The sequence below is a fragment of the Cannabis sativa genome, chromosome 4 (genome assembly GCF_029168945.1).
Source record: "Cannabis sativa cultivar Pink pepper isolate KNU-18-1 chromosome 4, ASM2916894v1, whole genome shotgun sequence".
Classification (NCBI taxonomy): domain Eukaryota; kingdom Viridiplantae; phylum Streptophyta; class Magnoliopsida; order Rosales; family Cannabaceae; genus Cannabis; species Cannabis sativa.
Window position 1 is genome coordinate 67,226,998 of NC_083604.1, and position 23,747 is coordinate 67,250,744.

Genomic DNA, 23,747 nt, shown 5'->3' on the forward strand with positions numbered 1-23,747 from the left:
AAATTGGAAATTTTAAATAAATATATATTTAAAATAAATAAATTAAATAAAGAGAATCAAAGAAAATACAACTCACTTTAAATAATGAGCTTGATTATTATTAAGATATTCGATCTCCATTGTTGGTCTTACAAAAGTTAAATGTTTTCAATATAACCTCGAGACGCTAGACTTCGTCCCCCTATGGATGGTTATTTTTTGAACGCATTTAACACCGTAAGATTTCATTTGATAAGTGTTTTGTGAGTTTTCGTCTCTATTTAGACTCTCCCCTACGGTGACTACTTAGAGATAAACTCATAAAACATGAAACAATGGTGGAAGCTCATAAAATAAGAATAACCTTGACTCTCGCCTACCGGGACAACGTTGGATTCTTATAGTGATCGAATAAAAGGTTGCTAGAATGGTTTCTATTTTAGATGAGCTGACAACTATACTCAATAAATGATACTTTGACTCTCGCCTACCGGGACACTGTATCAGTTTGTTGAAAACCTTGGAAATTATTTAGGATTGTATGTTTTAGTATTTTCACTAGTCATTCCTACTTGCTATATGTTTATAATTTCTGAATTGTGTATGAATTTATATTGAACCATGTTATTTTCTGTTATTAAGTTGCAGTTTAATTTCGAATCTTCATTGTTGGTCTAACATGTTTGTTTTTCTAATGAGATAAATCCCTAATGGATTTTCACCATTAGACATACATAATAGTGTAAGATCTCGAAAGATAAATATTGTATATGCAACATCTAGCTGTTCATCAATTGATGACACCTTAGACTAGTATTTTTACAATATGAAACAAGAAGATTACATAAATAAGATTACTTTGTCTTTCGCTAATCGAAGCATCGTTGGATTCTTATTTATGAACGAAATTATCCTAATTCCTCTTAGCTTATTCATTTCGAATTAGCTCAATAATATATCATTGGATGAATGGTCTATAAATCATTTCATGTCATTATATTTTCTCTTAAGAAATTAAATGACGCATATGATTATAATCCCGAAATTCTATTCCCAATTGATATAAATCCTCAATCTTAGAAATCTCCTACTTGTATGGGCAAATCTGACTTAGAGTTTGTATTAGTAGTGCTGGTCCAAGATAGAATTACTCATTATATTTGGTATAAATTTAAGTCTTTGACTTTAATTTTAGATTCCAAATAGAAATTTTCTTATATTTCTAATTCCAGAATACAATACAGTTACACTTTCTCAAGTGTTTAATATCCATCTTCTATTAATGGATTAAAACTGTATGGAATATGAGTTAGGTATTCTATATCCAAGATCCACTTGCAGTATTCTAAGAACTCTTTGATGTAACTAAACCTATGTCATCAATAGACACTACCACATTTTTTTTTAATCTATGGCATTTGTATCTTGTTCATAGTGGATTTGACAAGATCAATCTCTGCAAAGAGTTAATATGCCTATATCCACTGAAAGTAGTTCATCTCATTCGCAGATGGATGTACATTCAGGGGTGGATATGAGTTTTTCGTTGTATTCTTAAAACGATTACTCTAGATTATACCTTTTAGCAAAGAAATTTGAAATGTTTGAAAAATTTCATTAATTTCTAGCAATGGTTAAAACCATTAAGGTAAGTGGTTAAAGATCTTGCGAACTGATAGGGGTGGAGAAATAGTTAGTAGATATGCAGTTCAAAGATCATTTAATTGATTTTTGAATTATATCCAAACTTACCTCCCCAGAAATTTTGAGTTGCATGTTGATGATTAGTTACTAGTCGTTGCCTAATTCCTTCTATGGTAATACAATTTCAGAATGATGTAATGGTTGGGTACTTAATGTAAATCATTACTAGATTCATTGATGACCTAATCAAAATCTTAAGAAAAGCTAGAACTATTAACCATGGTTTGTTAGCTGTTCTAAGTGATTAGGGGTGGACCATCCCATTGTCAATAGATAAGAAAGTGTTTGTTCAAACAAATACTACTTTTCTAAGAAAATGACTAAGTCTGAAAACAAGTAGCAAATAAAGGAGATATAATTCTTGATTCCAAAAGTGTTCTATCATCTTATTTGACATATGATGATCCCACTGCCTCTATTGTCTTGTCACAACCAAAGAGGTTAATACCATTTAGTTTTCTTAGACATAATTCACGGTACCTTGTCGTAGTGGGAGAGTTTCTAGGAACTCACCTTCTTATGACTTGGGAGACACTAGTGATTAAAATCCATTGTGAGTTTAAACAAGTAATGGATTGTCAAGATAAGAAACTAAGAAGAAAGCCAAAAGAACTATGGTTTAATCCATTCACATGGAATAACCTAAAGTTTTCTATTACAAGGACATAAAAGGAAATTTTTGTTTATAAGTCCATTCAATAGACTTAACAAACTTCCTGTTCCTAGTATTATAGGTTTGAGTTTATCTAAACCTATGGCTTGTGGTATACCTGGTAATTACTTACTCTAATGCAAGCAACTTACTTTAGTAAAATGCTGAAGCATCTTCTTTCTAATTGCAATCTATAGAGGCTTCACAACTTCTTAGGTATAGATTTTATTTATCTAAGGAAAAGTCTTAACTATTCCAGAAAAGATAAAGCCATGAAAGAATTTCTTAAATCAACAGTGAGAGGTCTTAGATATGCTTTTGTATGCCTTAGACCAGACACCTGCTGTTGAGTGGGAGTAATGAGTAGGTATCAGATTAATCCAGGAGAAGAACATTGGAAGACAATCAAGTAAATCTTAAGATTAAGAAGATGAACTATATGTTAGTCTATAAGGGTGTGTTTAAAACTCTTAGACTACACCATATCAGATTTTGAAATTTGCCTTTGTGCTAGAAAATCTTTCTGATAAGATGGTGGTTACTCTGGGGGTGGAATAGTGATTTTGGAGAAGTGTGAAAACCTATCTAAAGTCTCTAGGTCTACCAGAAAGGGAATGAATGTTAAGGTTGCAGGAAAGGTACTTATTCAGTCTAAGGAAAGTTCTATACATTTTTGGCATCATTCCAAATTGCCTTAAACTACTAGTGTTAATTTCCTGATTAACCAAAAGTAGTTACCGAAGGTATAGAATCCAGTATCCCAAGATAGTAGACATATAGAGAGGAATTTCACATTATCAATGATTTTGTGATTAAGGAAGAGTAATAGTGGAGGAAAGGTTGTGGTTAATTCAACCTTTCAGATCCTATTACGAGGAGTTTACTACTACTACACTTGATTTGTATATCAAGGTGTTGAGATTATTTGAAACGCACTTTTTGTTTTATATTAGTGCAAGTGGGAGTTTGTTGGGTTTTATGCCCTAAATAAAACTCATTTCAATATAATCAGATTTACTTACTAATATAGATCAGAAATAACATTTAATGTTACATGGTTCACATGATTTATTTCATGATTATATGTACATAATGTATGAATTCATCTGAAACCCTTTTCACATACTTGATCCTGTTTATTGTGCTGTCAACACATTGGAAAGTAAACATGACTATGTGAATAAAGTTTCCTAGATTTATCAGACATAGGGTTTTACTGATATGATAATCTACAACAAGAGTTTACTTGTATTTGGAGAAATACTATGTTCTTTCCAGAACATTGGTTAAAGTAAAGCTCAGGTTGGATGCATGGAGTATGCATCGGAAGGGACCGATATTGAACTTTGACTTAGATTTATTAAACTTACCGTAATATCTATTCAAGTCAATATCACCTAGTTGATCCTAGATCAAATGATCTTAATCCTGTTATGATTAGGCTCAATCTTGAAAGGCTATTCGTGTTCTTTGATGTGTTAGTTAAGCCTACTTTTAGGTCAGGGTGATACGTACATTTTGGGAACACGGTAGTGCAATTGAGTGGGAGCGCTAGCATAAACATGGAATCTATAGCTTCTATCTGGCGAATAGTAAGCAAAGGATGATCTCCTTTGAGCTTGACCAAACGAACATAAATGGTGGAGTACTCATTTCACATAAGATGAAATATCATTTATACGGGATCAAGTGTTTTAAGGATAAAATACATTGTAGGGTGTAACGGTAATCTAATCCCTTTACAGTGTAGATCATTCATATAGAGGATCATTGATCAAATTAGGATTATAATAATGGATAACTAATGATGTGTCTATATGGTGGAACATATAGAGCATTCTATATACTGAGAGTGCAATTCTAAGTTCTATGCGTGGATTCAACGAAGAATTAATAAGTTTGTGAATTTTAGTGCTAAATTCTTGATCTACTTATTGGAAGCTCGGTTATATAGACCCATGGCCCCCGCACTAGTTGAGATAATATTGCTTGTAAGACTCATATAATTGGTTTTGATTAATCAATTATAATTCTCAAATTAGACTATGTCTATTTGTGAAATTTTCACTAAGTAAGGGCGAAATTGTAAAGAAAGAGTTTATAGGGGCATATTTGTTAATTATGATACTTTGTATGGTTCAATTAATAAATATGATAAATGAAAATATTATTTAATAATTATTTATAGTTATTAAATAGTTAGAATTGGCATTTAAATGGTTGAATTAGAAAATTGGCGTTTTTGAGAAAATCAGATGCAAAAAAGATAAAACTGCAAAATTACAAAAAGTGAGGCCCAAATCCACTATACAGGGCCGACCATTTTTGTAGGGTTTTTCCCTCTGATATTTTCATTATTTTAATGCCAAATAATTCAAACCTAACCCTAGTGGAATGCTATAAATAGATAGTGAATGCTTCAGGAAAATTACACACTTTTCTTCTGACACTTTTGATTCAGAAAAAACTGAGCCTTCTCTCTCCCTATCTGGCTGACCACTCCCTCTCTTCTTTTCTTCCTTTAATTTCGAAATTCTTAGTGTATGAGTAGTGCCCACACACAGCAAGTGATACCTCAATCATAGTGAGGAAGATCGTGAAGAAAGACTTTCAGCAAGAAGGAGTTTCAGCATCAAAGATTCAGAGAAAGAGATCCAGGTTCAGATATTGATAATTCTCTGCTACAGAAAGGAATCAAGGGCTAGATATCTGAACGGAAGGAGTCATTATATTCCGCTGCACCCAATGTAAGGTTTCCTAAACTTTATATGTGTTTATTTCATCGTTTTAGAAAGTTCATATTTAGGGTGTTAATCAACATACTTGTGAGTAGATCTAAGATCCTGGTAAAATAATTTCCAACAAGGCTCATATGTTACAAGTGTCCAAGTTCCATTAGCTTTGAGAGCAGTGCATTCAGTGTGCATTGTAGCATTCCATGTAGGGTCATTATGTGCTGCTTTCAAGGACTTTGGTTCACGAGGCGAAAGCAACTTAGCCAATTTGTGCTTGAATTCTAGATATGCTTTAGGCTTGAAAATACCATGTTGAGACCTGGTTGTCATGGTATGAGTCTTTTGTGGTTCTGCAACATCAGGAATAGCAGAGGAGGAGGAGGCTGCAGAACCAGTTGCAATAGTGTTGACTGGTGAAATAGAGTTCTTGCTATCACTGGATTAAGGCAATTCAAATGACTCAAGGGAGGCATAGGATGCATCTGAGGAAGATGAGTCTTGTGCAGAGTTTGGAACAACAACTTGTTGAGTTGGTGAGATTTGAGACTCAAATACAACAATAGAACGCACAAGTACTAGTATGAACATCAGTAGTAAAAAATTGAGCAGTTGGAAAAGAGGTTGAGTGAATAGGGATACCTGTTGAGTGCTAGACTTAGAAGAGGCATGAAAGTAAGTATCATTAAAGACTATATTTTTGGCAACAAAGAGTCTGTCTGCAACATTTTCACACAAATATCCTTTGTGCTTTGAAGGGTATCCCAAAAAGATGCATTCCTCAAATCTGAACTCCAACTTATGATGAGCATAAGGCCTTAAATGGGGAAAGCAAGCACACCCAAAAGTCTTCATGATAGTGTAATCTGGTTGTTGTTGGAACATGCACTCATAAGGATTGATGTTTCCAATAACAGGATTGGGCAATCTGTTAATGGAGTAAACAACACATTAAAATGCATGCCACCAATAACTTAATCCAAATCTGAGTGAGCAAGCCAGGTTAAACCAGTTTCTGTCACATGTCTGTCACAATTACTTTCCAGTGTAATGATATCACAGTAATTGTGAATAACTATATATTCGAGATTTAATAGAACTTATATATTAAACCTATAATCATGTGTAAAACATGTGAATCAAAGCTTACGACTAAGTCATGATATGATATCTAATCTTTATTGCAAGTAAATAAGATTACAATGAAAGTTGTTTTTATTTAGGGCATAAAATCTCAACAATTATTGTTTCACATATCCAAGTCCTCTTTGATGAATTCAACAAAATCCAGCAGACTACCGGTTTAAAAGAGAAATCTAATTGTACATCAACGTTAAAATGGATCACTCCACCACTTAGCACCTTTAAATTAAATGTGGATGGATCATTGAATGAGAAAAGTGCTACAATTAGAATTGGAGCAATTATTCAGAATTCACAATGACGGGTAATGGCATGCATATCGAAATCTTTATTTGGAAAGGGAGTCCTTAATTAAGTTTTACTGATTTAGGAAAATCTTCTTATGATTTTTTTTCTTCATTTTTTAAATAATAAAATATGACGTCAATTTCAAATTTCTATGTGAGTATAATTTATTTATCTTTACTTGTCAAAATATTTTAACCTCATACTTCCAAATCATCTTTTCATTAAATGAATAATTTTATATACTTTTTTCTAGGGGTGTTCACGGATTGGTTTGGTTCGAATTTTCATAAGTTTTGAACCAAACCAATATAACAGTTTTTTCAATATTAAAAACCAAACCAGACCAAAAACTTTCTCAAAGCAAATCAAACCAAACCCTTAAGAATGGTTTGGTTTGGTTCGAAACCACGGTTTATGTAGAATTGATAATTATTCATATTTTTTCTAGTAATTGTACTATTTTTACTAATTTTTTAATTTTATTTTTCAAAACATATATTTAACATGATAAGTAATAGATCTATAAGATATAAATAATGATATAAAAACATTCTCAAAAATCAAACATAACATAAAAATCTAAAATTTATGCAATAAAAAACTTGACACACAAAAAATTCTAAATTATACATATAGTTATTTATAAAAAATATATAAATTAATTATTTATTATAAACGGTCCGGTTCGGTTTAACCGTTAATTATATATTACGAACCGCAACCGAACCATTACGACGTAAACGGTCCGGATTGACCAAACTACCAAAAATAGTTTCCCCGGTTACGGTTTACAATGGTTCAGATTGTAGTGGTCCGGATTTAAACCACGATTTCCCAGTTTATATGAATAGTCATACTTTCTCATTGTTTGCTTTCAAAAATAAATAATAATAAGTATATATTTAAATAAATAAAAATAAAAATATACCTTTTCCTTTGTTTTGACTTTAATAAAGGCCGAAGGGAGATTTTCCTTCAGTCTAAGATAGCCTTTACAATTTTCTTTTATTAATTTTATTCTTTTTATTATTATTTTAATTACTATTAGTATGGTTATACTTCAGGATGAGCCTTATTATATTCTATGTTGGTATTGTAGGGAACTTCATAGTTATTCAGGCTGAAGTAGTAGTTTTCATGGTGGCGTTAGATTGGTCGCTTAGAATTGGACTTCCTCTCGATTCTATTGAGGGCCCGTTTGACATAGTTTTTGAAAAAGCTAAAAGCTATTTTTTTTCAAAAAGTTACAACTAAAAGCTAAAACTGGTACAACCTAACTTTTAAAAAAAACTGTTTTGATTAATAGACTATATAATAAATTATTTTGTACTAAAAATAAATTTACTTATTTATTACATATTACAAAAAATAAAAATACCTTTTTGAAGGAAAACAATATTTAAAATAAATAATATATAAATCTCTTATTTTTTATTTTGTTTTAAAAAATATTTTATATTTTTTAATTAATAAACTACATCAACTTAGATATTCTTATAAATTATAATTTTTTTTACAAGTGATAAAAATATAATTTAAAAATATTATAATTTTTTTTGAATACACATAAATTTTTACTATAAAAAAATATGTAAAATATAAAAATTTTATATAACATAATTTTTTTTTTATATATTTATGATAATAATGAATTAGATTATAACATAATTATTATTATTATAATAGAATCTTAATAACTTAATTTTAAAGTTTTAAATTTACCAAACACTCGTTCAGTTTTTTTTTTTTCACAGTTTAGCGACAGTTGTTTTTTCTCACAAGTTCAGCTACAGTTATTTTTTCTCACAGCACAACTACCGCTATTTTTCTCTATAGTATAACTGTGCCAAACTGATCCTGAATCCAATTGCTTATATGTAATTTCTGCTTTTGTTAAGAGATTATCTCTTTGTAATGATCTTAATTCTCTTTATATTTTTAGTTTACTGTCCAAAATATTTTTAATTAATGTTCATCGGTCGGTCAATGCCCATGATTTAGTTGTGCAGACACTTACATTACAGTGAATGCTAAACTAGTTTGAATGGAAGATTATTTTTTTTGTATGTTCTTATTTTTTTCAATGAAAGTTTGTTAATTGTTAAAAAAAAAATAGAATACAAAATATGAATTTATGGAACAAAAACCAGAAGAAGAATTTGTTTGTAATCCAAGTAATCAACTCAAAAGTTAAATGCACAGAAAATCGCATCATTGGGTCCCTAATCTTCCCTCCAAAATAGAATAGAAAAATGGCTCTCTTGGGGGACGATGGTCGCGGCTACGAGCTGGCTAGGAAGCTTGAGACTTGTGGGGTATGGCGGTCATGGCTCGGCGACTCTTGCTACACCAACTTCTTCCATTTTCTCAGTTCCCCATCAACATGGGAAGCATTTATGAGAGTCGACGACTCCAAGTCTAGGGCTCAGATCCAACTCCAACTAAGGGTCCGTGCCCTTCTCTTCGATAAAGCCAGCATCTCCCTCTTCCTCCGTTCCGATTCTTCTCCTTCGTCTCTCGCCATTTCGAAGCTCAATCCAACTTGTGAGTATATTTATCCTTTTCTGTTTGTGGTGAAAAATTAGGGTTTTTGATCCATGGGATTTTTGTTGTTGCAGATTTGCAGTTACATGGTGACGACGTTTACTTCACTCTGGAGAATTCTTCCTCAGATGGTATGGCTGCTGTTCCTCCCAATGGGGTGGCGACCTCTAAGGTCCGGCACTTACTTAAACCATTACTCTTTAAAAGTAACAAATTGAGAATTTGAACTGATGAAAACTCACTCTAAAATGGGTTATTGATTTTTTATTTTATTTATAAACTATTTCTGTTGTTGGATAGAATACTCTTGGGGACTTATTTTCGCTTAACTATGATTTTGATTTAGTTAGTTTTCTCGTTTGTTAATAAACACTTAAAGAACATAGTTGAGAGTGCGGCTAGTTAAGTAGTACTTAGTTACTTCTTTAAATTTCTGCCAATGTGAGTTGAGTAATTTTGTTGGTTAAATTATCCAGATACAATCAAAAGCGTTTGGAATTGGATCAAGATATGGGGAATCTGATAATGATAATATGCATCAAAGACATAGAAATGAAGAACTTCCTGAAACATGGTACAATCAATTTATTGAGAACTATAGAATTAACAGACCATATAGGTTGTCACTGGGTGACCAAGAATCAGATAAACGGACATCTGACAATATGTATACTTATCTTAAATTTATTGAGAAGCATAAGAAAAGATGTATGGCGTTCAAGGAAGATCAGTATACAGGCTATGGGAATCTGGTAGGAGAAAATTCATCATATGCGCGTCCAAGTTCAGTTTCAGATGGAAGTAACTCAGATGATGAAGACTTGGCTTTTTTCCCTGAAATAATGTTTACATTCAACAGTGTTCCTGATAGTGCTCTCCCAGCAACAGGTAGAGTGGATGAGAAACATAAAATAAAGTTCTATGGAGTTCTTGACACCTTGCCTCGGGCTATGACTAGGAGCCCTGTTATGATTGAGAGGTTTGGTATCAATCCTTACGACAGTGTGGAACATGGAGCAAATTCATATCATGGAAAAAATGGATCTGGAGTAAACAAGAAATGTCTTGGCCAAGAGCAAGCATCACAATTGTCTCAACAGGTAGTGTCCCGGATATTAAAAAATATGGGGTTTGAAGGTTCCACTGAAGTTTCTATTGAAGTCTTCTCTCAGTTGATGAGCTGTCACATCTCCAAGCTAGGTGGGATCTTGAAAGTTCTTGCTGATAGTTACAGAAAACAGTGCTCAGCTGTTGAAATTCTCAAGATGTTCCTTCAAACTGTGAGATGGTGAGTTTGTATTGTTGCTCTGTCATGTGCTACACTTTTTTCCCAAAATTTGTTTTTTTTTTGATCTGGAGCAGTCATCTTAGTTTTATTTGTATTTTTTTCCTTTACTTTTAAAAGAGTGATACAAATTTAATGTTGTAATATGTGCCTGTCCACCTCTTAGCATTCTGGTTCTTTAGATCTGAAAATGTGGATCTAATTGTTTCTTGTTATTGTTTATGTACTTGTGCTCTTAAAGCTATGCCAAAGTGCGAGGTAGTGAATGGAGGATTACAAGTTGTGATTAGTCTAACTGTGATTTTGTCTTCATTCTATTAAAACTACGCCAGCTCTATTTAGGACATATTTGTGCAGTGGGCTTGTATGATAGTAATATGTCCACTGCACAAATATGTTCTACTGTTTTATTTTCATTTATGTTTTATTGTGAACATCTTACAGTTAAGCCTAAGGATTTAGGTGCTCACATTGTTTTATTGTCATTTATGTTCTATTGTGAACATCATACAGTTTTTATTCGGATCCTATCCTTTTTATTTATTTCCTAGAATATCTTATTTCTCTCTGTTTAACTCTCTGCTAGTGATTTTGGATCTCTTGCTGAGCATGTCAAGGATGGTTCTAGGACTTCTGTTCAACAAAGTCAGCAGCAAGTTCATGGTATCCCGTCACAGATGATGCCTCAAGCTCAGGCTGCACTTCGACTACAACAGCAAGTATGTTGATGTACTATGATTTAGTTTATAACCTGTTACCTGTTGTTTTTATTCTTTTAGTGAGTTGGTATTCATGTTTCATGCATAAGCAAGATGATTTAGATATTTAAGTAGGGGCATAGTTATGACGTGAATCCACAAAGCTCTTTGGCCCCTCGAACAGTATGTTAGAATACATGTTCTGTTGCATTGTACTCTTCTCATGGCCTGCCTTTTTGTTTCTAGAACAGTATTAGGTAGACACATTAATTTGGCTTCTGTTTATTATGAAATTGTTGTAACTGTGGTTCATTACATTTTGTGGTGAAACTACAGATGTCCAGACAAATGAATCCCCAGATGCAGCAAATGGTCCTCCCCCAAAACTTGGGTTATCAACAGCAGCAACATCAGCTGCAGCAACAGCAGCTGCAGCAAAAACAGCTGCAGCAGCAACAGCTGCAGCTTCAGCAACAGCAACAACAACAGCTTCAGCAGCAGCAGCAACAACAGCTGCAGCAGCAGCAGCAACAACAACAGCTGCAGCAGCAGCAACAACAGCTACAGCAACAGCAACAACAACAGCTGCAGCAGCAGCAGCATCAACAACAGCTGCAGCAGCAGCAGTTAGAGAGAATGCGAAGACGGCAACCATCAACTCCTCGCCCAGGTGTGGATGCGGATAAGGATAGGCCCATGGTACAGGTCAAGATTGAAGCTGCATCAGATTTGCCTATTGATAGTAATTCCTTCAACAATTTCAACAATAGAAATCAACAAATGCAGTTCAGGCAGCAGCAAATGGCTGCAATGTCAAATTTCGCAATGTCAAATGTCCATGGTCAATCCAGTACTCAATTTAGACCGATGGGTTCATTGCAGATTCCCCAAATGCAGACACAGTATGAAGCCCTAAAGTACATTTTATGTCATTTCTGGCTACTACATTAGGTGATAAATTTGTCTTATTTCAAAATACTGTTTATTTGCAGGAACATGGGTGTGCCGAGGGCTCCGCCAGTGAAGGTTGAAGGTTTTCAGGAATTGATGGGTGGCGATTCTACCCCAAAGCATGAGTCAGAAGAAAATAGGCTGACTTCTCCCCCAAGTAAATAGTTTTGTCCCTAGTCTTTTAGTTGCCACTGTAACCTCACTTTGTCCTGCAGTTATTATCGTCATTATAGATTGTTTTTGCATACTAACAGGCCACCAAAGATGCATGTATAGTTTAGGATCAACGTTATTGGCTTCGATCTAGTTAAAATCATCACCTTATTTATTGTATGGAATAAATTTAGTCATGAATTGTTAACATAAGCTATCCAAATCATTCCGTCCATGAACCCCAAGTGGTGGTCTAGTGCTGGAAAGTGGAAAGTGCCAAGTGATGGTAGGCATTTGTTCCAAGGTTGGAATCCCCAGAGACAAAAAATAGAAAAAAAAAAAAAACTTGGGGCCAATGGGAGGTCTTATGGTCGAACTGGTAGGGCCCATTTTTTTCCTTTTTTTTTTTTTTAAATTTTTTTTTAAAAAAACTCTATCGATCTTATGATTTTTTGCAGAACATAAATAATGGGAGATAACAAGAGAATGAACTAGCCACTACAATTACTGTACTAGGATTTCCTTAAAGCTTGGAGAAAATAATTTGGATCCTTGATCGGATAAAAAGATTCTGATGGTTTCAATGGATATTGAAACTATACCCCTTCGTGTATTCCTTACCTATCCCTCATCTACCGATCTAAGTGACAACCACTGAGTTCATTGTTCATAAGACCCCTTATTCCTTTTTTTTTACTAGTAAACAACCCTAGCATATTTTCTCTTCATTTATTAAGTTACTAGGGGTTCGTTTGGTATACCATGTTGTATTGTATTGTATTGGATTTAATTGTATTGTATTAATATTATTTAATACAGTACTATATTTGATATTAATTTGTATTAATATATTATATAAAATTATACCATCTTTATAATAAATTGACCTCGATCTTAGCCCAAGACTCGAATCTCGGCCTTAGAATACAAACCCTGCTCGAACCCCATCCCTAGACCCAGACCTTGGACTTGAACCTTAGAGTTTGGTTTTGAGTCCAGGTTCACGTCCGACTTCGGGTTTGGGTCCAAGTTTGGGTTCAGGTTTGGGGTTGGGTTCGAGTCCGTGGTCTAGGGTTTGGGGTTTAAGTGTTGGTTTTTATTGTCCAAATCAGAATAGAAAGCATAAGCTGTTTTTATAGAAATAATTTTAGAATATCATAATTTGACTCATAAATATCAAGACCTTAACATTTACAGACATTAGATATATTGAGTTAAGAACAATGCTAAAATATTAAAAATAAAAAAATTTCTGAGATAAATAGTTAAGTTGTTTGATTTGTTATGTAAAAATTTGGTGGCAATAATGCCTCTTGTTACTTATTTGGTGCATCAGTTAGTTGGCTGTTAAAATCTTAGAAGAGACCTACATGGCAACCACCTGGCTGCATTTAATTGGTTTAATTTTTTTTTTAATTTATTAAATATTATAAAATCATTAAAATTTATTTTTTAAATTAACTTATTTAAAATATAAAATTTCAAATAAAATTAGAAAATAAGTTCTGAATTTATAAGTAAAAAAAGACAAATTAAAATTCTATACTATTAACCAATTATTAATAGGGAAATTATAGTAAATGGCCCTAAATCATAGGAGTATGTTAGTTTATGTCCTCATTTCAAAAAAATATAGCAAATGACCCTAAATCATAAGACTATGTTAGTAAATGTCCTCATTTTTTTTTTTGAATTAGAAGCAAATTATTTAAACATTATGGTATATCTATATTAGTTTTGTTAAAATCTTTTTTATTTTAAAGTTATGTCAATTTTTTTAGGTGGCGTTTGGTAACACTTTTGTTTTTTAATTTTAAAAACAGAAAAATAAAAGTAGATTTTTTGTTTTTAAAATTTTGTTTTTAAAAAAACAAAAATGTGTTCTACAACTACTTTTGTTTTTAAATTTTAAAAACAGAAAACAAAAGTGTGTTCTGTAACCACTTTTGTTTTATAATTTTAAAAATAGAAAACAAAAGTGTGTTCTGTAACCATTTTTATTTTTCAATTTTAAAAACAAAAAACATAAATTTTGATTTTTTTTTTCCTTTTTTTAAATAAAAAATTATGAATATCATTTATTTTTATTTTTAAACAAATATATAAAAATTATAAAAAAATAAATTAAAGAATACTCATTAACATTTTAAAAAATTCAAGTAATTTAAAATCACGAAACACATTATCTATAACACAAAACCGACAAATTCATAATAAAATATGAACTAATAATTGTCTAATCTTGAAGGAAACTATTAAAAAAGTTCTAATTGTTAATAATCTTCACTCATTATCTTCATCGTCGATTTGCTTTCCATATATGATCAGCAATTTCATCACGGACATTAGCCATTTCACGAAGTTGATCTCTTGAAATGCTAAACTCAACACTATCATTCAAAGTTTCGTGGGTGCTTTGTATAGTAGCATCTTGTACTTCAGGAATGTCTTCATCTCCATCAAAATATACGTCTTTTTCTGCATTTGTCCTTATAAAATTATGAATTCCACAACAGGCAATCACAATGTACTTTTGTATTTTTAGATCATAGGAAGGCATTTGCTTTAAAATAGGAAAGCGAGCCTTCAATACGCCAAAGCACCGCTCGATGACATTTCTCAAAGACGAATGTCGATAATTGAACAACTCCCTTTTTCCTGAAGGATTACGATCTGCATATTGATTCAAATGATATCTTTCTCCTCGATATGGGGAAAGAAAACCAGACATGTTTGTATATCCAGAATCAACAAGATAATATTTTCCTAAACAATGTTAATTGATATTAATTTTTCATATGAATATTAATACAAAATAATGTCAATAAACATAATAAGTTTGATAAGACTTACCATTGGGTGGACCTGGGAATTCATAATCTGGGTTTGTGGCACATTCTGAAAGAATTCGTGCATCATTAGCTGATCCTTCCCATCCCGCTACAACATATGTGAACTTCATGTCAAATGAACATATACACATGACGTTTTGAGTTGTATCCACCTTTAGACCTCGATACGGTATTTGTTCATTAATGGGGACATGAGCAGAGATATGGGTCCCATCTATAGCTCCTACACAATTCTGAAAATAAAAAACAAATTAATGGCTTTTGTTCTTTCTTTATTTATTAAATTTTAAAATAATAATAAAAGAGATAGTATAAATTTTTTTACCTTGAAAAATGGATAATATTTTGGATTGAATCGAATTTCTGAAGGAACTACATTAAACAAAGGTGGAGTAATTAACTCTTTGGATAAACGACATACCTCCTTCAAAACTTTCCTAAAGTATTCAGATGTAGTTGAGGTGGAGTGTTGAAATCGTTCAACAATTACACGATGTCGTTCATTATGTCCAATGACAAATAAGAACATAGCAACTTGCTCCTCAACGGAAAGATAGCGAGAGTTCTTCAATAAATTTTTTTCTTTTAGAACACCACAAAATAGTTTGAAGACGTCCTTATCCATTCTGAATAAATCATAACACCTACTATCGTGACCATGCAACACTTCCATTACATACTCATGTCCTGAAAGGGCCGAATTTCTACACGGTTCCTTAGTTCAATAAAAATTTCTTCATGTTTTTCAGGCCAAACAGAAGCTTCGCTATTATCAATAATAACCACCTGACTATCTGTTCCTGTCATCTATTCAATCTACATGTAATTATAAAACTAATTCTAAAACTTATGTAAAGAAAACAATAAAATTAATTTAAAAAGTTACGAACTAATGCAAACTAATGAAGCATAATCAAGTGTTGGCAACAAGTGTTGGAGATAATATATAAAGCTCACTAACACATTCAAGCATAAACTAATCCAATCCAATCCCATTCCAACAAAATAACAATAAAATTAAGAAAAAAAAAAATTACAATCATTGTCTTGTCTCTAACAAAATAAAAATCTGCACAATGATTTTCTCAATATAAGAATCATTTATCAATAAAATGGGCATGTGCAATTTCAAGGAAGCAAAGATAATGGTACACTGGGGCACAAAATGAAATAAAGTTAAAAGTACCAAAGGATAGATAGCAGGTCATTTCTAATTGTACTATTATCACCTTTCATGACCTGAATCTCTTTAATCAACCCAAGAGGTAATCCCTTCAATGAATTATAATCTTACTCCAATACTGAAAACTATAGACCATTATTTGAATCTTACATTACTCTCAAATTCCCACACCCATGACCCAACCATTGGAGCTCAAATTCAAATATCATTTAAACAAAACAGAAAAAAACAAAAAACAAAAACAGAGAAAAGTTCAAGTACACATACAATTTTTTGAGCTTGCTTGGAAGTTGCTTTATTCTTCTACGCAATTTTTTGGCGAAAATCTTGTATTGATCTCCCTAAGTTTTCAGGAAAAAAAACTTATAACTACGCAAATAATTTCGCCCTTATAACTTTTTCTAACTAATACTACCACAGAAATGTGGAACCAAAGGAAAAGAAAATCATGGAACATATGAGTAATTAATAAATCACATTGTAATAATACTTATGTTAAAATCAATTCAGCTTTCACACAAAATAGCTTTTCGGTTTCATAAAATAGATTTTAGTAGCCCTCAAAATTACAGTGTTTCGATCTGTTTCTAACAAAAGAGTGAATATGTTCACAGACATAGGAACTAGTACAAGGACAAAAGCTTTTCACAAAAGAATGCTCCATAAACTGGGATATGGATGAAAAATAATACAGTGAATCTCAAATAGTATCACTAACATATGATCATGTTCAATGTAATGTTAGATTTTATTTTTGATCTGATACGAATTACATACCATCAACACTAGACTTCCATCAGAAAATCAGTATAAACACAATGGAAAGGCAGTAATGACCCTAATATATTAAGCAGCATATGCAGCAAGACTTATAATAAAGATGACTATACAAAATTTGAATGAAACATTAACCGCAGTGATTCTCATTACAGCATACCAGAGTAGTAATTAATTGCAATGTAGTGTAAGCAAAAAAATCAAAGAGAGAGACACATTTCTAAATAAATCAAACAGAGATACATTTCTAAAATCTTATGTAATCAATAACCCAACTCACCAAGTTCGCCTAATATATAGAATTATACAAAAGAAGAATAAAAGAATGGACAGTAGAGCAAAATCAATGGTGAAATTTGATAAAAGTTGTACAATTGACATCAACCTGAGAAATGGGTATATAGTTATGAAATAATCTTACAAGCTATGCATATTGCAATCATCAATCTGATAGTCAGAAACTGGACATACCCGGTTTATCAAACTATCTCAACAGTGATTATAAGGATGGATAACCCGAATCCACAACCACTGCAATTCCCTACTTGTGTAGCAATATTTTACGTTAAAATCAATTCCTTCATTAAAAACAGATTCTGATATAATTATTAGTATCTAGGGACCATGGGATTAAACATACAAGCTTGATTAGTGCTTGTATGCATGTAGCCCACATATATACAAAACCAATCGAATCAACCAAAGACAAAAATCACTCACATACTCAAATCCCACTAATTTTTTTTTTTTGAAAATTAAACAACAAAATCTCATATCAGATATTAAACCCAAAACCAATTTGAAAGATTGAATCCAAAGACCTAATAAAAGCTAAGAACAAATTTTCTCAAATAAAAACCCTAAAATAAAAAAAATGAAATAAAATAGAAGAGAAAATCATACCTGTAAAAGCAAAAAGTCTTTCTCTCTACGAAGCCATTCTCATTGTCATGCGATTCTCATTTTCAAATCTGAGAATGAAGGAATAACAAAAACAAAACTAAGAAATAAGAAGAGAGACAGGCGAGATATATATATATATAGAGAGAGAGAGGAACAGAGAGAACCATATAAATATACAGAGAGAGAGAGAGAGAGAGAGAGAGAGAGAGAGAGAGAGAGAGAGAGAGAGAGAGAGAGAGAGAGAGAGAGAGAGAGAGAGAGAGAGAGAGAGAGAGAGAGAGAGAGAGAGAGAGAGAGAGAGAGAGAGAGAGAGAGAGAGAGAGAGAGAGAGAGAGAGAGAGAGAGAGAGAGAGAGAGAGAGAGAGAGAGAGAGAGAGAGAGAGAGAGAGAGAGAGAGAGAGAGAGAGAGAGAGAGAGAGAGAGAGAGAGAGAGAGAGAGGATTTACCTGAAATGGTGAAGCTAAGCCATGGAAGAACTGTCTGAGCTAAGGAAGGTGACTAAACGAGAGAGAAAAGCAAAAATGAAAAAAGTGTTTTTAAAATCATCACAAATCTGTTTTTAAAATTTACCTCATTTTGTTTTTTAATTTTAAAAACAAAAAATAAAATTGAGTTACCAAACACAATTTCTATTTGTATTTTTAAATTTTTGATTAAAAAAACAAAAAAACTATTTTTAAAATAGTTACCGAATATATCCTTAATTTTTTATGAGTTGTTTTGGATTGTTGGTATATAGATTTTGTTGTACAGTATATTTCTATTTTGTTGTATGGTATATTATTATTCTTAGATAATATTTATTTTTATTATGATATGTATAATAGTGGTATATAATTTTATTAGCATAATAAAAATATTTTAATGTATGTATATAATTTTATTGACATGCTACATATATTTAATTATTATTTTTATATTTTTTGATTGTATGATTATTTATTTTAAATAATATTTAATTAATTTTTATTTTATTATATACAATGATCATGGTATATATATTTTAATTGTGGTATATAATTTAGTTAGTATAGTATATATATATGTATTAGTAATCTATATTTTTATTATTATTATTTTTTGTATATATGTTTTGGTGTATGATATATATATTTTTTGTTATACGGTATATAATTTTTTTTAAATAATATTTAAGTTTTATTTTCTATTGTACTTTTGTTGACATGATATATAATTTTATTAGCATCCTATATATTTTTATTTTTATTTGTTGTTATTATTATATATATTTTTATTGTAAGGTATATATTTTATGTTATATGGTATATAAGTTTTATTGTATAGTATATCATTTTATTTTAGATAATGCATAATTAGTTTTAATTTTAGTATACATAAATGTAATATATAATTTTGTTAATATGATATATATAATTTTTTTTTAATAATATTATATTATTTTGTTTTATTTTTTATTGTAGGTGTATACATTTTATTGTATGGTATATGATTTTTGTTGTCTATAATATATTATTTATTTAATGTAATATTTAGTTTCTATTTTATTATATATAAATTTTTTGGTATGTATTCATATTTTAATGGTGGTATACATAATTTTGTTAGCATGATATATATATTTTTTAAGTACTAATTTAGTATTGTTATAATTTCTTTGTGGTATATAATTTTATTACTACGGTATATTAATTTTCTGTACTACGATATATCTAATACTGCTGTATATATTTAAATGATCTAATATATTTATTTATTTTTGTTACAATAGCATAATATGAAATACTAAAAAAAATTATGTAACTTAATTTTGTTATTATATATATATTTTTTTTAAAAAATATGTGATAAATCTATTTTTATAATTTTTAGGGATATTTGCGGCAAAACCTCCTTAAGTGCCAAGTTTTTACAACTAACCCCCAATTCTAAAATTTTGGTGGTAAAACCTCCTAAACCCAAGTTCCGTTAGCAATTAGCCCTTTCCATCCATTTTTGAGTGTTAAGTGCCAAGTTGGAATGTCTACTTGTACACAGTGTACACGTGGCACAGTTTAATTAGTCCACGTAATAAATATTTAAAATTAAAATAAAAAATTAATTATTTTAAAATAAAAAATAAAAAAAATCTTTTTCTTTAAAAATTAAAAAAAATTTAAAATTTAAAAATTTATTTATATAATTTTTTTTTTGTTTTTCTTTTTTTTTTTTCCTTTTCTTTCTTCTTCTTCTTCCTCCTTCTAACCTCCATTCACTAACCCAGAAACCCCCGGCCACTCGAACCACACTAACCAGCGACTCCCCCACCTGCAAACGACCCACCTTCACCATCTCCCATAACCACGTCCCACCTCCGTTCACCAAAATCGCCACCAGCAAGCTGACCCGAAACCCTCATCACCCAAACCGAACCCAGCAGCAAAAATTGCACTACCCAGTAACCTCCATTCACCCGAAGCCATTTCGTGAATCCCCCACCACCAAGCGAACCACCTAGTCGACCCCACTCCAGCTCCGACTCTGTTCGCACACATCAGCAACCGAGGAAGCAAACAAGCACCTCCATTTCACCATTCCAGTCGAAACCATCCGAGCCCCGTTCATCCAACTGAGCCCCATTTCACCATTACTGTCGATCCGTCTATGATCAAGTGAAGATAGGGACGATGATATGGGCGCGACAGACGTGGTGGCTCCGGGCAGAGTGGTTACGAGATTGGTTGGGGGATCAAACCTGAGTGGGAAGCAAGACGTGGTGGCTCAGGGCGGAGTGGTTACGTTGATTTTGGGGGGGGGGGGCGGCTAGGGTTAGAAAGGGGCGTTCTGTTAGAAGAAGAAGAAGAAAGAAAAGAGAAAGAAAAGAAAAGAAAAAGAAAAAGAAAAAGAAAAAGAAAAAAAATATAAAAATAAATTTTTTAATTTTTAATTTTTTTAATTTTTAAAGAAAAAGATTTTTTTTATTTTTTATTTTAAAATAATTAATTTTTTATTTTAATTTTAAATATTTATTACGTGGACTAATTAAACTGTGCCACGTGTACACTGTGTACACGTAGACATTCCAACTTGGCATTTAACACGTAAAAATGGATGGAAAGTTCTAATTGCTAACGGAACTTGGGTTTAGGAGGTTTTACCACCAAAATTTTAGAATTGGGGGTTAGTTGTAAAAACTTGGCCACTTAAAGAGGTTTTGCTGCAAATATCCCTAATTTTTATTATCTAATTTATTAGATTTGGCCATTTTCTTAATTTTTTTTAAAAAATGGATATTTACTAACTTAGTTACCAAATTGAGGGCCATTTTGCATCTCAACCCTTATTAATAAACGTAAACTTTTTTTTTTTTTTATTTAAGTCATAAAAAACTTTTAGTTTTTTTTTTTAAAAAATAACATCACCCATATCTATAAAAATTAAAAGATATGTTTATGGTAGGTACTAGTTACATTAGTTTTGTTCTTATAGTAAGAATATTTTTACAACTATAGATAATAAATCTAATGGTGATAAATTGATGAGTGTACAATAATCATTAATATTTGGGTTGTATTAATTTGAACCAACACATAGAGGGCTAATCACTGGAATTGGTTATATCAATACATATTGTAGTTCAACTCACTAAATATAATTCTACAGTTATTAAGAGTTCAATTCCATATTTATAGTAGAGTAATCATGGAATTAATAAACAAGAATTATTTAGTTGAGGAGACTTAATAAATAATCTAATTTATTGGAGCTTAGAATTATAGGTTTATGGTCCTCATATTACCACCTTGAAACACTATCAAAGGTAGAGATAATAAGTTATATAAAGATGTTCGAAAAAATTTATTTTGAATTGGCAAAATAGTAATTATTTATTTTTATGATAAATAAATAATTTTTTAAATTAATTAAATAGGAAAAATAAAAAATTATTAAGACAAAATTTTTTGAGACATGATTTGTCAGATAAAAGTTGTCAGGACAAAAGACATTGACCTAGTCCTAAAGACAAGGGTAGGCAGCTAAGCTAATGTGCTGTCACTATGGAGTTGGTGTTTTTGGGTTAATTAATTTAATTAGTTAATTATATAATTTAAAAAGTGGTTATAAATATTTTAAGATTGTTAAGATATTCTCTCAAGTAGTTGAGAAATTCCCTTATAAATATCAGTAACTAAATTTGGTTATAGACATTTATTTGTTTAAACAATTAATATGACATAATTAATGGGATTTAACTACTATAAATAGAAGTTTAATTTGAAAAATCAGAACACACTTCTCACTTCCCAAAACACTGTAATTTTCAAAATTATAGAGAGAAAAAAGAAATTGTTTTTTCTCTCATCTGTTCTTGCTCATGTGTTGAGAACTCAACAAGAACAAAGTTATACACTTTATCCTAATAGCCCACAATATTTCTTGTGTGCTGGAACGCTTTGAAAAACACTAGTGTGAGTCTAATTGCATCATACTCATCATCTGGATTAAGAAATACAATATACGAGAAGTTTCGAGGATACTTTGATAGTCTTCAAGAGGTATATTCTAAACTTGTATTTTATTATTTTGATTTAATGTACAAATATCTGGAGATCCTTTAGGATATTGGTACAATGATAATCAGATAATATGAAACTCTTCACTGCTCACCTGATTTTGTACCATAATACCAACACGTATCGACTAGCCTTACCACAAGCATTACTAGTTGTACATAACATATTTCATACTTCGATGTTTAAAAAATATGTGTCAGACCTGACTCATGTCTTGAGTTACGAAGCCCTAGAGCTACAATCAGATTTATCCTATGAGGACCAACCAGTTCAAGTCCTTGATAGGAAAAAAAATGTTCTTCAGAACAAGACCATAGCGTTGGTCAAGATACTCTGGAGGAACAGTAAGGTGGAAGAAGCCACTTAGGAGTTAGAATCCAGTGTGAAAGCTCAATTTCCAGAGTTTTTCAGGTTATATTTCGAGGATGAAGTATTTTTAATGGAGGGATAATTGTAATGACTGCGTACTTAGAACATGGATTAGTGAGGCAATAAGCTTTAATTATTTATATTTTATGATTATATGTGAATATCTTATATTGTGAGCCCTATTTTTAAGGAATAGGAATTAGAGTTATAATTTTTCAATTTTTGAGATTTTATCAAACTCTAAGTGTATTATATATGGTATATGTGAAAAATATTATTTTTATAATTTTTGCTTGGTAACGATAGAAAATACAACAGTTTGGCCATTAGAGTCACATGGGATTGGTTCAGAACCTTTTATATAGTGGGGCAATCATAAGTGATCTTTAAAATATTGGGGTTAGGTGGGATTATGGTATTGGACCATTTTACCCCTAAGCCTTAAGGTTGCTTAAGGGTGAAATAAGGGGCAAAAATGGTATTTTGCCTAAAGGATTTTATAGGATTTTAGTGGATTTTTGTAGAATAATCCATCTTATTCTAAATTCTTTAGTGGAATAAAATAAATTAGCTTTATCCTTATTTCATTAAGTTTAAAGATAGACTTAAAAAACAAAACCCATCTCTTGGCTTCTCTCTTGCCTAGCTTGGCCCTAAGGAACTGTTGAGTCCCATTATTCCACCTTGTCGGGCCACCACCTTACCTTAACGCCCATATTAGTATGATATTATTTACTTTGGACCTAAGCCCTCACGATTTTATTTTTGGGCACCTTCCCAAAAAGTCTCATACTAATGAAGTAGGTGAAACACTTATATCTAAGGCAACTCTTATCTATTCTTCCATGTAGGACTTGGGTTGATACCCCAACAGAAACCGTAGCTCATTAGAGGTTTTCCTCAACTTCTTTCAATAATTTTTTCAAGGTTTGGAGGAGAATTAAAAGGTTACAAGGTAAGTTTGGTATTCTTTTCTCTTTAAGTTGTGAAGCTTTTAGTTTA

The 23,747-nt window shown here is 31.4% G+C and overlaps 3 protein-coding genes across 5 annotated transcripts; 1 reads left to right on the forward strand and 2 right to left on the reverse strand.

Annotated features, from left to right (window-relative positions):
- The first annotated feature begins 8,511 nt into the window (after nt 1–8,511).
- On the forward strand, nt 8,512–12,966 carry LOC115712481 (uncharacterized). Of its 3 annotated transcripts, none has more exons than XM_061114362.1 (7): nt 8,512–9,042; nt 9,117–9,214; nt 9,519–10,330; nt 10,914–11,046; nt 11,362–11,942; nt 12,018–12,133; nt 12,588–12,966. In XM_061114362.1, the coding sequence occupies exons 1-7, from the start codon at nt 8,751–8,753 to the stop codon at nt 12,596–12,598; spliced, it is 2,043 nt and encodes a 680-aa protein (XP_060970345.1). In that variant the 5' UTR covers nt 8,512–8,750; the 3' UTR covers nt 12,599–12,966. The 3 variants fall into 3 exon arrangements, with proteins under 3 accessions (XP_060970345.1, XP_030496620.2, XP_030496621.2); XM_030640760.2 differs by having other exon boundaries at nt 8,514–9,042; nt 11,362–11,927; XM_030640761.2 differs by lacking the exon at nt 12,588–12,966 and having other exon boundaries at nt 8,515–9,042; nt 11,362–11,927; nt 12,018–12,352.
- A 1,459-nt stretch (nt 12,967–14,425) lies between these two features.
- Nucleotides 14,426–14,860, reverse strand: LOC133037092 (uncharacterized). Its single transcript, XM_061113909.1, has one exon. It carries the CDS (start codon nt 14,858–14,860, stop codon nt 14,426–14,428), a length of 435 nt encoding a protein of 144 aa, XP_060969892.1.
- A 61-nt stretch (nt 14,861–14,921) lies between these two features.
- On the reverse strand, nt 14,922–15,699 carry LOC133037093 (uncharacterized; the record flags this gene model as incomplete). The annotated part of the gene is made up of 2 exons (XM_061113910.1): nt 14,922–15,214; nt 15,283–15,699. Coding segments are annotated over 2 exons (681 nt in total), but the record flags the coding sequence as incomplete, so codon positions are not given.
- Nucleotides 15,700–23,747: the final 8,048 nt, after the last annotated feature.